A 12,587-nucleotide genomic window follows, 5' to 3' on the forward strand; every position below is an offset into this window, starting at 1 on the left:
ACTTCACTGTTTTAGCGTGTATTTGAACAGGACATTAGTAAGTTCAGTGATTTTGACCATAGAAATGTTGCAATCATCAAATCATACACGCAGGAAACTAGTTGTTTGTACACAGAGTTTGTAACTATTTGTACAAATCACTGATATAAATACTGTTTTTATTTAATCATCATTTAACTAGGGCCACACGGTGATGTAGTGGTTAGCACTCTCGCCTTGCAGCGAGAAGACCCGGGTTCGAGCCCCGGTTGGAACAAGGGCCTTTCTGCATGGAGTTTGCATGTTCTCCCCGTGTGTGCGTGGGTTCTCTCCGGGTACTCCGGCTTCCTCCCACAGTCCAAAAACATGCAATGTGGGGATTAGGTAAATTGGACACTCTAAATTGACCATAGGAGTGAGTGTGAGAGTGAATGGTTGTTTGTCTCTAGTTGTGTGTGGCCCTGCGATGGACTGGCGAACTGTCCAGGGTGTACCCCGCCTATCGCCCGATGTAGCTGAGATTGGCACAGCACCCCCCGCGACCCTCTGGTGGAGGATAAAGCGGTTAGATGATGACTGACTGACTGACATCATTTAACTAGTTCTGCGTTGTTTGCGTCAGCTTCTTATTAGCTGACTATCTACTTCTGATTAGTCCGTCACTTGAAAGTAAACAGGATCATGTCAAGTTTCTGTTTACAATGTGTTCATTGTCAAGTAAACATCATCATCATCGACTAGTTGAGAATTAGCTGCTTATTAGCTGCTTATTAGGCAGTTAGTAGGGAATACTACACTACCATCTAATTCAAGTGAAAAACAGTTGAGAACAGTAGATGAAAAAATTACAAGATCCTGAATACCTGTTGATTACTAGTAGATTACTCAACAATGGACTATCAAAATAAAGCGATACTCAGATTTTTATCAGATGCCCTTTGAACTTGACAGCCACTCATGTCACCATGCAGCCTCCTGCGAGCCAAAACAAACCCTGCCCTCCTCTCATGCTCCCTCTGCCCCACTCGCCCCCTCTCACCATCCTCCAGTGTGGTGATGTTGAGCGGCTCGCTGTAGTTTCCTGGCCCCGCACGCGTGTGTGCCTGCACCACCATGCGGTACTGCGTGTACTTCCGCAGATGCGTGACGTGGATGAAGTTGTCTGGCGAGGTGAGGTTCAGGTAATGGCTGGAGTTCCAAAGCTCCAGGCTGTAGTGGGTGATGACTCCGTTAGGAAGCAGAGGAGGCTGCCAGGTCACGTTCACCTCACTAGGACTGACGGACTCATAGGAGAGGTCGTATGCAGGGCTGCCCGGGACTGAGGAGAGAACAAAAAACATATATAGTTTATATTGTTGCTAAAGGTTTTTCCACATGTGTGTATGCATTAGGGATGAGCCAATATATGTCATATTCACACTAAGTTGTTTAAGAATAGGTAAAAGACTATAATCAAGTAATATACAGTGCTCTGCAAGAGTCTTGAGAAACCCAAGGTCTTCCTGCGTCTCCCTCTCTGGAGGTTGCCACAGTGAGGAAGGGACCTATTCAGTTAACAATGAGGATTGGGTACCAGACTCAAATTAGCAACCCTTCAGTCACAAGCCAAGTTTCCTTTCCACTTGGCTATAGTGTGCCCATAATGGCTGTACACTACAACTTTTAAACTACAATTAGCTCATTAATTGAAATCAAAGAGAACACTTAGAAAATACAGAAAAACATATGCAGCAGGGTTGTAGTGGGCGGGGGGATACAGATGGACTTCGCCCACCCACTTTTCAAGCGCCTGTTAAGGTGCATGTGTGACAGGAGTGTGTATTGTTGTAACATAATGTTATACGTGTGTTATGCAGAAAGAAGCAGTCCAGCACACATTATACTTCCTGTTGGTGATGTTGATTTTTAGAACTGATAAGATACAGTTTCCATATCTGGCAAACGGACACAGAGCTATAGACTCTGGTAAATTCATTTAATAAATCTAGTAAATTTATCATATTCTCTCTGTAAAAATGGGGATATGGGGTTAGAACAAGGGCCTTTCTGCATGGAGTTAGCATGTTCTTCAGATCTTTCCTTCAAACACATGCAGAAACACTACAAACTGTAGGTGTGAATAAGTATTTGCCCTGCGATGGACTGGTGACCTGTCCAAGCTTTGACCCTGCTGTTCACCCTGTGTCAGTGACCCAGTGACCCTCATGTGAAGGATAAAGCAGTAAACAATGAATGGATGGAAAAACAACAAAGCTGGTGGTGCCCCGAGACCTTTTCACAGTCCTGTACATATCTGTAGGAAATCAAAATTTTTGTATCAGCCACAAACATGTGTTATTCCTATTATGAATCCATAAACGCACCATCTTCTCCAGACAAGAGGTGCAAAATGTCCGACGTCTGGTTGCCGTGGCCGTAGCGCGTGTACGCCCTCACAGACACGTTGTAGTACGAGAACGGCTTCACGTTGAGAAGAGTCACTCTGTCTGAGGAGGTGTTCATCGCAGCGGAGAAGGATCCGTTCTCGTACAGGACCTCGTAAAACTGGATCACACCATTGGCTTCCTCTGGTGGGGACCAGGCCAGTGTGACAGTGGAAGGGCTGGTCTCAACCACAGTGAGGTTCACAGGTGGGGAGTCAGGCTCTGAAGAGGGGAGAAGGGTAAGAGAAATCCAAAAGTTATCCATTCATTCAATAAAATGTTAATGTAACCCATTAGCATCAAGATGGAGGAGGAACATGAGGATATTTAGAACCATTTTGGGTGTAATGATAATCATTTATTCGTACAGTTCAAAAGTGCTTTAGAGGACAAAAAAATAAAAGCAAAACCAAAGCAATTAAAAGCAGACGTGGTAATCAGACAACTTTAGAATAAAAGAATAAAAACTGTAAAATACAAACCAAGATCCATTACATCATAAAAGCATTTAAATATTTTGAATAGTAAAATAAACTCAGACGCTGAGTCCTGTAAAAGTGCACTAAAAGTGCAAAAAACATTTTTAAAAGGGAGTGAAAGGAGGATAATGAGCTCGCAGAAATGGATCCTCTTATGTAAGTTATTAATTATTCCACAGAAGTGATGCTCGGATTATTTCCTTTGTGTTTATTTTGTCCATTTATTTCACTTCTCCTTACACCTGTGGTCAGGGTGAGCAAAGAGGTGAGCAAAGAGTGAGCAGAGAAATGACTCTGATAATTGTAGTACAATAAACATATATATAATATAAAATTTATATACATACATATACACCTACATATAAATATACATATATATACATATACATACATATATATATATACATATATATATATATATATACATACATATATATATACATATACATACATATATATATATATACCCCATATTGTCCAGGGTTTTATTGCACATGTCTGTGAGTTGTGATTATGGACAGTTTTTTGTTTAGTTTGTACTGTTTGTTTTGTTTGTTTTGTTTGCCCTCCTCCCCCCCAGTGAGGAATTGTACAGTTTGATGGCCCGGGGGACAAACGAGTCCCCCAGCCTGTTGGTCCTGTACTTAGGTTATTGTCAAATGTAAACACCACATATTCTCGGGACAGTTCAGGTTGAACGGAAAGAGAGTCAAGGTTGAGATGGTTTGGTCACATGCAGAGGAAAGAGTAGTGATTATACTGCACATAGGATGTTAAAGATGGAGCTGCTGGGCAGGAGGAAAAGAGTAAGTCCACAGAGAAGGTTCATGGATGTTGTGACAGCTGGTGTAACAGAAGAGGACACAAGGGAGACGACAAGATGGAGGCAGATGATCTGCTGGGGTGACCCCTAAAGGGAGAAGTTGAAAGAAGAAGAAGAAGAAGAAGAAGAAGCAGAAGAGGAAGAGGAAGAGGAAGAAGTCAAATTACACTATGGTTGGTGTGTGGTATATTTTTGGACAGAGCAGCCCAGGTGTGTTTCCACATTTACGCTCGATACATACCGTCCTCTAAAGTGTAGACAAAGATGTCGTCCTGCTCAGAGAGTTCACTCTCTCCTGCCGCTGTAGATGCAGCCACTCGCAGCTTATATCCAGTGTGCTTGTCCAAATCTTATTATGCATCAAAACAGAGCAGAAAGATAATGAGCTTTAGACCTGTGCTGCAGTGATTGTAACGAAGGACAGATGTGAATGAACCAGCACCTGTGATCAACACGCTGGTCGTGTTAGTCATCCACTTCAGGGCCTCGTTATTGTGCACTTTCAGGCCGTACACAGTGTAATGTGTGATCCGTCCGTTAGGGTTGAGAGGCGGGACCCAGCTGACTTGTATGGAGGTGGAGCTTATGTTCTCATAGGACACTTCAAGCACCGAGCTCGGAACTGAGAGACAACAGACAGAACAAGGGGCTCCGTTAACTCATGTTAACTATCTAAACTTTTAATAATGTTATTCAGATTAATGAAGGTGTCAACTATTCAACGGTCAGTTAACACAATAACAACCATTTAACTGTGTATGGGGGTAGGGAATAAGCATTACTTAACTACAATTTAGCATCTATTTAGCATTGTTAACATTTAGGACTTCATGGTTTCAGTCATTAGCGTCAGGTCTTCTTCAATTTATTTGCTTTTTATTGTTTTTGTTCACAGGGCACATTAATCGACATTGCTGTAAATGTGCCAGAATTGAACAATACACTTTATTCTGTAGTCGTTGGACATACGTTAAAAAAGTCATTCTAAAAACAGAATAAAAACTGAAAATAAATCTTAGAGTCACTTCCATGCAGGACAATATTAACAGGAAGAAAGAAATGTTCAAACATGAAAGCCAACATTCAAGACACCATGCAATTTATTCATAGGTACCATCAAAATACAACAGACAATGCATAAAGTGATCTAAAATGATAACATGAAGAACAAAACAAGGATGTAAATCATAGTAGACTATAGCGGCAACATTGCTGCCTTAGTGAAAACTGTTAAATAGTCAAATGCAAAGCAGAGTCAAAGCACACGGCAAGATATAAAACAGATCTGAGTCGATCTGATACAGCGAGGACACAAATAAAAGACAAGCATGTGGGTGGACTTCAGATGCCAAGAGACAGCAACAGGTCAGCAGGCAACAGGGAGAGGTTCGCACAGACGACGCTAATGAGTTTTTAGTGCTGACAGACCTGAGCATTAATGAGCCATTTCTTTAAATGAGCTTTAAATGAATTGTATGTGCCCAGTTCTCTAATATTAGCCGAAGGAATAAATCTCTGCACTACACAACTGCTACAGATCCACTGTAGCAGTTGTTCTGACACTGAAAAAAAGACACTGAGCAGAGGGGAAGACAGGCCATGAAAAACATTTTAACTTGTTTCTCATTCATATTTACTTTATAGTGAGTAACATAAATGAGCCTGTTTCATTTTGAGGACTCAATATGTATAAAATGTTCCCATTTGAGGAAATTTGATGATAAAGCATGACACTGAGAGGACAGCAGTGTGATTGACAGCTGGTTTCACACAACAGTGACTCCTCTCAAATTCAGATTTAAAAATGACCAAATTGTAATTTCGCTTCAAAATTGTCAGTTCAAATTCTTATGGGTGACATCACCGTCCCTACCTTTACCTCTATCTTTTAAGCTATTCTTATTGACAAGCATTATGGCAAAGGTTTACACAGGAAGTAGTAAAAAGCTGAAGTTAGTGGCTAGAGGGACTGTCAAGAAAATCAAGTCTGGTCACATGGTTCATGTCGCCTCTGTGTCTCACTGTGTATGTGCATGTAACAGATAATTTACCAATAACTATAAAATACAAGATAACACAAAACGTGGATTTGTCTTATAAGAATAACAACAGATAAAAAAAATAGAAATGTGTATATATTTTAGAAGAATAACTAGTCCACCATGTTTTTACAATAACCTGAATAGACAAACCAATGATAGCATGCCTTTTATGTTTCAAAGTGGAAACTTTCTAAGCAAACTGAGAATGACGTGCAGGCCACCGTAGTTCCCTGAGCAGAGGAGTCCTCCGCTTGTTACAATCTGCTGTCTCACCATTAGAGATCAGTAAATCTTACACACATGTGAATATCATGTGTCATGTGAGCACTCACCCTGCTCCCGGGTCTTCTCAGTGATGTTCGTGGCAGGACCTTCTCCCACAGTGGTGTAAGCAGTGACCCTGAATGTGTACTCAGTGAAGGGATGCAGATCTGACACCAGGTAAGACAACTCCTCCAACAGGACATCCATCACCTCCTCTCTGACTGTTACACCTGTGACATGCATGAGGACATTGAAATGTATACAGTACATGACCACATGTGCAAAGAGATGCAAACACAGGCACAACTTATAGTATAAGTGGTATAAATGGTACTTTGTAATTCTCTACTGCATTTGAAAATTGAAAATATACTTGGTATAATATACCACCCAGCCCTAATATACAGTTCTACTTACTCGACTCGGTTCTACTCGTTTCTTTTGTCTGTCCATTACTTTTTTAGTAGTTGCTCTGACAAGGTTCCGCGCAAGCTGAACCGATACTAAAAATGTGACGTCAACAGACTGCCGGCCACTAGGTGGTCAGAGAGTGTCGTCCCTGGATGAGTTACGAGCGCGACGTCAGACACAAGAATTAAACTGAACAATGCTGAACTGTAGGTCAGATAAAAAAAACTTTAAAATAAATAAAACATGCGTTAATCTCCAACAAGCAAGCAAGGACATTTCAAAAATCTGAGAATTTAACAGGGGAGTCTGGTGTACTTAGCGACAGCACTGACGAAAGCAAGCAAGAAAGAATAGAACAAGGTAGGAATTATAAAGCCCTCACATTTCACCTTACCCCTCTACTTCACATGAATGTGCAAAATGGAGGACGAAGTGGTCGAGACAAGGGGTGAAATGGGATTGAGTTTTTCAGGAAGTTCAGAGACGCAGTGTCGGGTTAGTGCTGCCCCACCTGTGGTTCCAGAAGATGTTGCGCCGCGTGTTGAGAAGTGTCCCGTTATGGATGCATCACGCGTGGACATGCGGGCCTGGCTTGGAGTCAGGGTCAAGGAAGAGGAATCTGTGTTCATATCCCCAGTGTGTGTTTGCTTTGTCAACCAGGGTGGAAGAGTAGCAGGTGGCACAGTGGTGAAAGAAAAAGCACTTGTTCCAGAGACAGAAGGGTCAGATGAGTGAATATCTGCCCTGTAGGAGGTTGAAGCAGAGGGAAATCTGGTCTGGTCTGGATTCTCAGTGGAAGGTTGAAAGTCTGTGCTGGTGATGCTGTCAGAGCTGCCAAGTGTAGAGTGCTTGAAGCTGGATGCAGTTATTTCAGTGGGCAGTGTGTGGTCAGAAACAGTGGGTGTGAAAGGGGATGGAGATGTGGTCACACTGAGGTCAGCAGCTCTCTTACGCCTTCCTGAGTTGTGTGGGACATTGGGGGTAAATGTCTCAGCATCGTATAAATCTGTTGAATTCTGAAGAATAAAAGTAAAAAGATGAAAAATGTACCACAATCTTGTTGTTTGTTAAAATGTCACAGAGTGGCATGTGGTGAAAGTAAGTTGTTTAAGCTTTTGCTTTAAATTAGCTAACTAATTATTTTTCCTCTTAGCTATGGTTCGTAATCAATATACATCTCATTTAAATAAAAATGTTCTTCACCAGGTCAAAAGTCTTTACAGTAGAATATTTAACAGCAAATATCATTGATGATTGAATAACCTATAAATAACTATAAAATCTGACATACCACTTCTGCAATGAGGGTGATGTCCTGCAGCAGAGTGTCTTCTACCAACACCTGCAGTCTGTACTGCATGATCGGTCCATTGGGCTGAGCAGGGATTTTCCACCTCACACAGACTGACACTGAGTCCTCAGCTACTGCTAACAGGTTCTGCACTGCACTGGGAGCTGCTCGGGCAAACGGAGGAGACAAGGTACGCTTCTCATCTTCACCAAATAAACACACAACTAACCACACTTCATAAATCCAGAAAGAGATGTGTTAGTACGTTAATGAGCATTCTCACCTTCAGCAAGTGTAACTACATCTTCCTGTGCTGCAGGACCCAGCTCTCCAGCTGCTCTGGCTCGAACACCCACTGAGTACCTGGTGTAGGGCGTCAAACCGGCAAACGTGAAGCGCATGTCCCCTGTGCTTTCCTCAGACACCAGTCCTGGGATGATGAAGAAAAACAATTCAGAGTCTGAATCATGTGTGTGTGTTCATGGAGGCAAAGTGTGTCTGATTTATTAACCTGGTCCATAAAGATAAACCATGTAGGAGAATTTCCCTGTGATGATGCTGGGAGAGTTCCAGGACACCGAGATCAATCTCGACGTCATATTCAGTACAGAGAAGTTTTGGGGTGAGTCTTCTGGGGCTGCAATGAACAACAACAAACAACACATGTTTCCCTTGAAGGTTACATTTTCGGTTAAACATTATTACATACCCTTCTTTGAGACATTGAGGGGGAATTCTGAAACATTTCTGTGTCACAGGTTAGTACAATAAGTGAAATAAATACCCTAATAATAGTAAAATATATCAATCACGTGCAGAGGAGGGGTTGTGATTATATTGGACAAAGGATGTTGAAGATGGAGGAGGAAAAGAGGAAGACCACAGAGAAGGTTCATGGATGTTGTGAAGGAGGACATGAGGACAGTTGGTGTAAAAGTAAAGGACACAAGGGAGAGGACAGGATGGAGGCAGATGATCTGCTGTGGCAGAAGTACAAGAAGAAGAAGATGCTACAATAAACACAAACTACAGCCGTAATCCTGCTTCTTTGTCCACACCTGACTCTGGCATGCGGACCATTGTGGAGGCTATCTGTCCCTCTCCATCAGAGGTGAAGGCAGACACTTCGAACAGATAGGCAGTGTAAGGTCGCAGCTGATCCACTCCCACTGATATAGGAACACTCCAGGAGGCCGCAGAGGGGACAGCGGAGAGGGTGATGGGTGGAGACGATGCCGTCATCTCTAACGGACTCAGAGTGGCACGAGACAGGATATCAGCTGCATCCTACACACAGAAAATCATAAATATGCAGATGGTAACACAATAGAAGACATGGTGGCACTCATACTCCCAAGAGAGGAAGGAAAATCATAATATATAATAATAAACTTGTGTAATAAACCCTGTATGCGAAAAACATCATGGTTGCAATGGTCGCAAGTTCGACTCCACCCCTGGCTGATTGTACTTAATTCCATTGTAAGTCGCTTTGGATAAAAGCGTCTGCTTAATGACATGTAATGTAATGTAAAAGTGCGAAACAGATGAGCAACCACTCAGACATCAGCGGAGATAAAAAAAACAAATAGGGGACAGAGGAGATTTGAGGCACTGGAAGGGGGGATATAAATAAAAGAGAGGGAGTAATTCAACATATCATATCTAGTACACAATAACACACAAGAGCAAAAGAGCAAAAGGTTAGACAAGCTAAAAGAGACCAAACCAAGAGAGACAGAGATGAGATACTGTACATTGCAGTGAGGCAGTGCCACAGTCATGATGTCCTCTGCGTTGACCTCCAGCATGCGGATGGTCTGACCAGTGCGGGCGTGTTTCGCCTTGACGGCAAACTTGGTGATGAGGCCGTTGATGCGGCGCGGCAGGAACCAGGTGACCATGACAAACGTGTGGTTTTGAGCAAATGCAGTTAAATTGGTGACCAGGCCGGGGGCTGCAGGAGGTACAGCACACACACAGACACATGTCACCTTATTCATACTAGTTTTGGTTTTAAAAACAGCGTGCAGATGCATGGATACCCACGGGATTCTGCTGTCTTTATGTACACAGATTTACTGAAGGCTCCTAATCCAGCTGGAGCTATGGCTGCTACCTACAGAAAGAGAAGAGTCGTTTTGGTTCAGTTCATTCATTATCCCAATAATACACTAATGTCAGACAATGGTTACAACTGAAATGACACTGTTACAGCTACAGTTCTCTTGATAAGAAAAATCACACAACAATGGCATCTTTTTTATACTGGGACAAGATGGATACACACATACACATGAACGCCAAACACTTTCTCAGTATCAGAATCATTATTAATCTCTCAGATTCACAGCTTTTTAAAAGTAAATACTGCACAAATGTTTACCTCTGTGTCAAATATACAACAATTAAATACATTGCTACCAATATACAGTTTATGAATAGAATTAGAAAAATGAATTGAACTTGGATAAGTAAATGATCTGTATTCACTGTATTTCGCACTTTTCTAGCCTTGATGACCACTCACAGCTGCGTTACACTGCAGTTATGCCATTCACACATTCACCCATTCACCCACACATTCATACAGCACATCTATGTGCAGCGTGTTTTCCATCACACATCTTTCATACCCATTCACACGCTGCCAGCACAGCCATCAGCAGCTACATGGGGTTAAGTGTCTTGCCCAAGGACACATCAGCATGTAAACTTGCAGAGAATCAATAAAAGAAATGAATGAGGACTTCCACTCTACCACTGAGCCACTGAGTTCACACAATATACCAATATACAGTATATAAACAGCATTAGAAAAGGTAAGTAAAGCAAAAGAAGTGAACTGTGTTTGAACTACAGTTTACTCTTTGAGTGAGGAAAAGTGCAACAGTAATGACATCAAAGGTATGAAAATGTCCAGTTATCAAGAAGCTGGATTTTTTTATTTGCAGTATTAGATTTTAAGAAAATGTGTCTGCACCACAAAGCAGTGGCTCTGGCACCAATCAGAGTGGCGCTGAAGTTTGCATCGTCCACTCAATTGAAGTCATTCTTCTCTTACTGTGATGACTTAGATCATTTCAGTGTGATTGTTTAGGTCCTGATGTTTGAAGGTTTGAATTCCGCCTGATTGCTAAATGCTCTTGACACAAGTTGATTTGTGAAGTGGAATCACTTCAAGTGAAATGAAGTGACTAGAAATTAAAGAGCAGTCAAGAGACAAAATTAGGGATAGACTACAACACCATCAAATCATTAAAGCACCAGCCTGTGGTGCTTTAATGGCATCTAGGGGAGAAGTCTGCATTTTGCAACCAACTGAAAATGGACATTTAACCACTATAAACACAAATTCAGAGTTTGACAACTTAAGGATATAAAGTGTATTTAATATAGCACTATCAAAAATAGTAAATTAGACCGGCAGCCTTTGAGACTTGCCACTCCTGCTGATTCAATTATTAATATCTATTTAACAAATAAAGGTAAAGTATGAAAAACTTGGTAACATTCATTGGTGAATCTTCAGGTGTTCGCTGTAGGCAACCAGACTTACTGGAGTTAGATTTGAGGACATTTGACCGCTCATGTCACTGGAGGTCAGGATGTGAACGGTCTGTACCCTCTCCACATGTTTCCAGCCACTGAGGCTAAATACCTGGTTTTTCCACCAGTTACTCAGAACTGAAGAAGCCACAAACATCTTCAAACCTAACTCAAGCAAGTCCAGTTGCCTACAGCTAATGCCTGAAGTTTTGTCACGTTTTGTTTAGTTTGTCCACTGTGGGTGTCACAGTGGCGCTTGCTGGTCTTTGACAGAGGGGAAGCTCATTTCAGGCCCCCTTTATATGTATAATGCTCTCGATTAAAAGTGGTTCTTTCTTTCCTTCAATCATCATGCATCAGCCAAGAGTGCAGATACTGCGCTGCCTCATGCTGCTATGATAATATTTGAGCACACGTGCGTCAAACAAATGAGGCTTCCAGCATGGCTCTGGTACCAGTGTTGTAAAAACATGGTGGTCAGCTCCTGATTTAAATAAAGGCTCATTCGCCTCTCAGTGTACAGCCTGCAGCAAATGATTATTATTAGAAAGAGAATCAGAAGGCATAATAAAAAACAACACTTTAGCTAACTGCTGACATTATGAACACCTTCACAGACACACAACACTGACTCTTCCATTTCTGTCTCATTAAAAATTAAGACTTTTTATCTCATAATTATGACTTTTTATCTCATAATTATGACTGTATCTCATAATTATGACTGTATCTCATAATTATGACTTTTTATCTCATAATTATGACTTTTTATCTCATGATTTCAACTTTTTATCTCATAATTTCTACTTTGAGGATATTTTTATTATTAAGGCTAAGTTATTAAGGCTAAGTTTTATTCTATTTTTTTTTCTTCTGGCAGAAATGGGCTTCCATAGTTATAGTGTCAACAGCAGTCGCTCATGAGCTGAGCTTTCTGCAAGGTTACACGGACCAACACACACTGGTGAGGTTAGGTAACATGATACACACACACACACACACACACACACACACATACACAAAGTACAGTATGTGGAGGTACAATCACTGTGTGTGCTTCAGTCTCTCCAGTCCATTTGTATGAAGGTCACTGTGGGTTAATGAATTCTGAAAACTAATAAGCATGATCACATTCAAGCTGAGTGACAACAGGCAGTGGAAAGAGCCATGGCTTATCCAAAGATCTGTTTACATGATTAATAATGCAATCAGGATCAATTACTGCTATTCAGCCAGATCCAGAGAATAGCAGCTCCTGTGGGATCAGGCTTAGCTAACCATAGTGACAGTATAACAGGTCTTCAATGAAAAACACGATTTCTAAAA

At 41.5% G+C, this 12,587-nt stretch overlaps 1 protein-coding gene across 3 annotated transcripts in view; it reads right to left on the reverse strand.

The window, feature by feature from the left end:
- Positions 1 to 12,587, reverse strand: part of ptprq (protein tyrosine phosphatase receptor type Q) — a 63,257-nt gene that overhangs the window by 25,446 nt on the left and 25,224 nt on the right. For all 3 annotated transcript variants that reach the window (XM_044036546.1, XM_044036544.1, XM_044036545.1), the window contains exons 22-33: positions 9,762 to 9,831; positions 9,470 to 9,669; positions 8,771 to 8,999; positions 8,224 to 8,349; positions 7,996 to 8,142; positions 7,713 to 7,876; positions 6,933 to 7,437; positions 6,079 to 6,240; positions 4,147 to 4,326; positions 3,946 to 4,053; positions 2,343 to 2,624; positions 1,019 to 1,297 (exon numbers count right to left, since the gene is read on the reverse strand). In XM_044036546.1, coding sequence (XP_043892481.1) covers positions 1,019 to 1,297; positions 2,343 to 2,624; positions 3,946 to 4,053; positions 4,147 to 4,326; positions 6,079 to 6,240; positions 6,933 to 7,437; positions 7,713 to 7,876; positions 7,996 to 8,142; positions 8,224 to 8,349; positions 8,771 to 8,999; positions 9,470 to 9,669; positions 9,762 to 9,831 — 2,452 coding nt within the window. The remainder of the gene's footprint in view (positions 1 to 1,018; positions 1,298 to 2,342; positions 2,625 to 3,945; positions 4,054 to 4,146; positions 4,327 to 6,078; positions 6,241 to 6,932; positions 7,438 to 7,712; positions 7,877 to 7,995; positions 8,143 to 8,223; positions 8,350 to 8,770; positions 9,000 to 9,469; positions 9,670 to 9,761; positions 9,832 to 12,587) is intronic.

This window comes from Solea senegalensis, linkage group LG10, assembly GCF_019176455.1.
Source record: "Solea senegalensis isolate Sse05_10M linkage group LG10, IFAPA_SoseM_1, whole genome shotgun sequence".
Classification (NCBI taxonomy): Eukaryota; Metazoa; Chordata; class Actinopteri; order Pleuronectiformes; family Soleidae; genus Solea; species Solea senegalensis.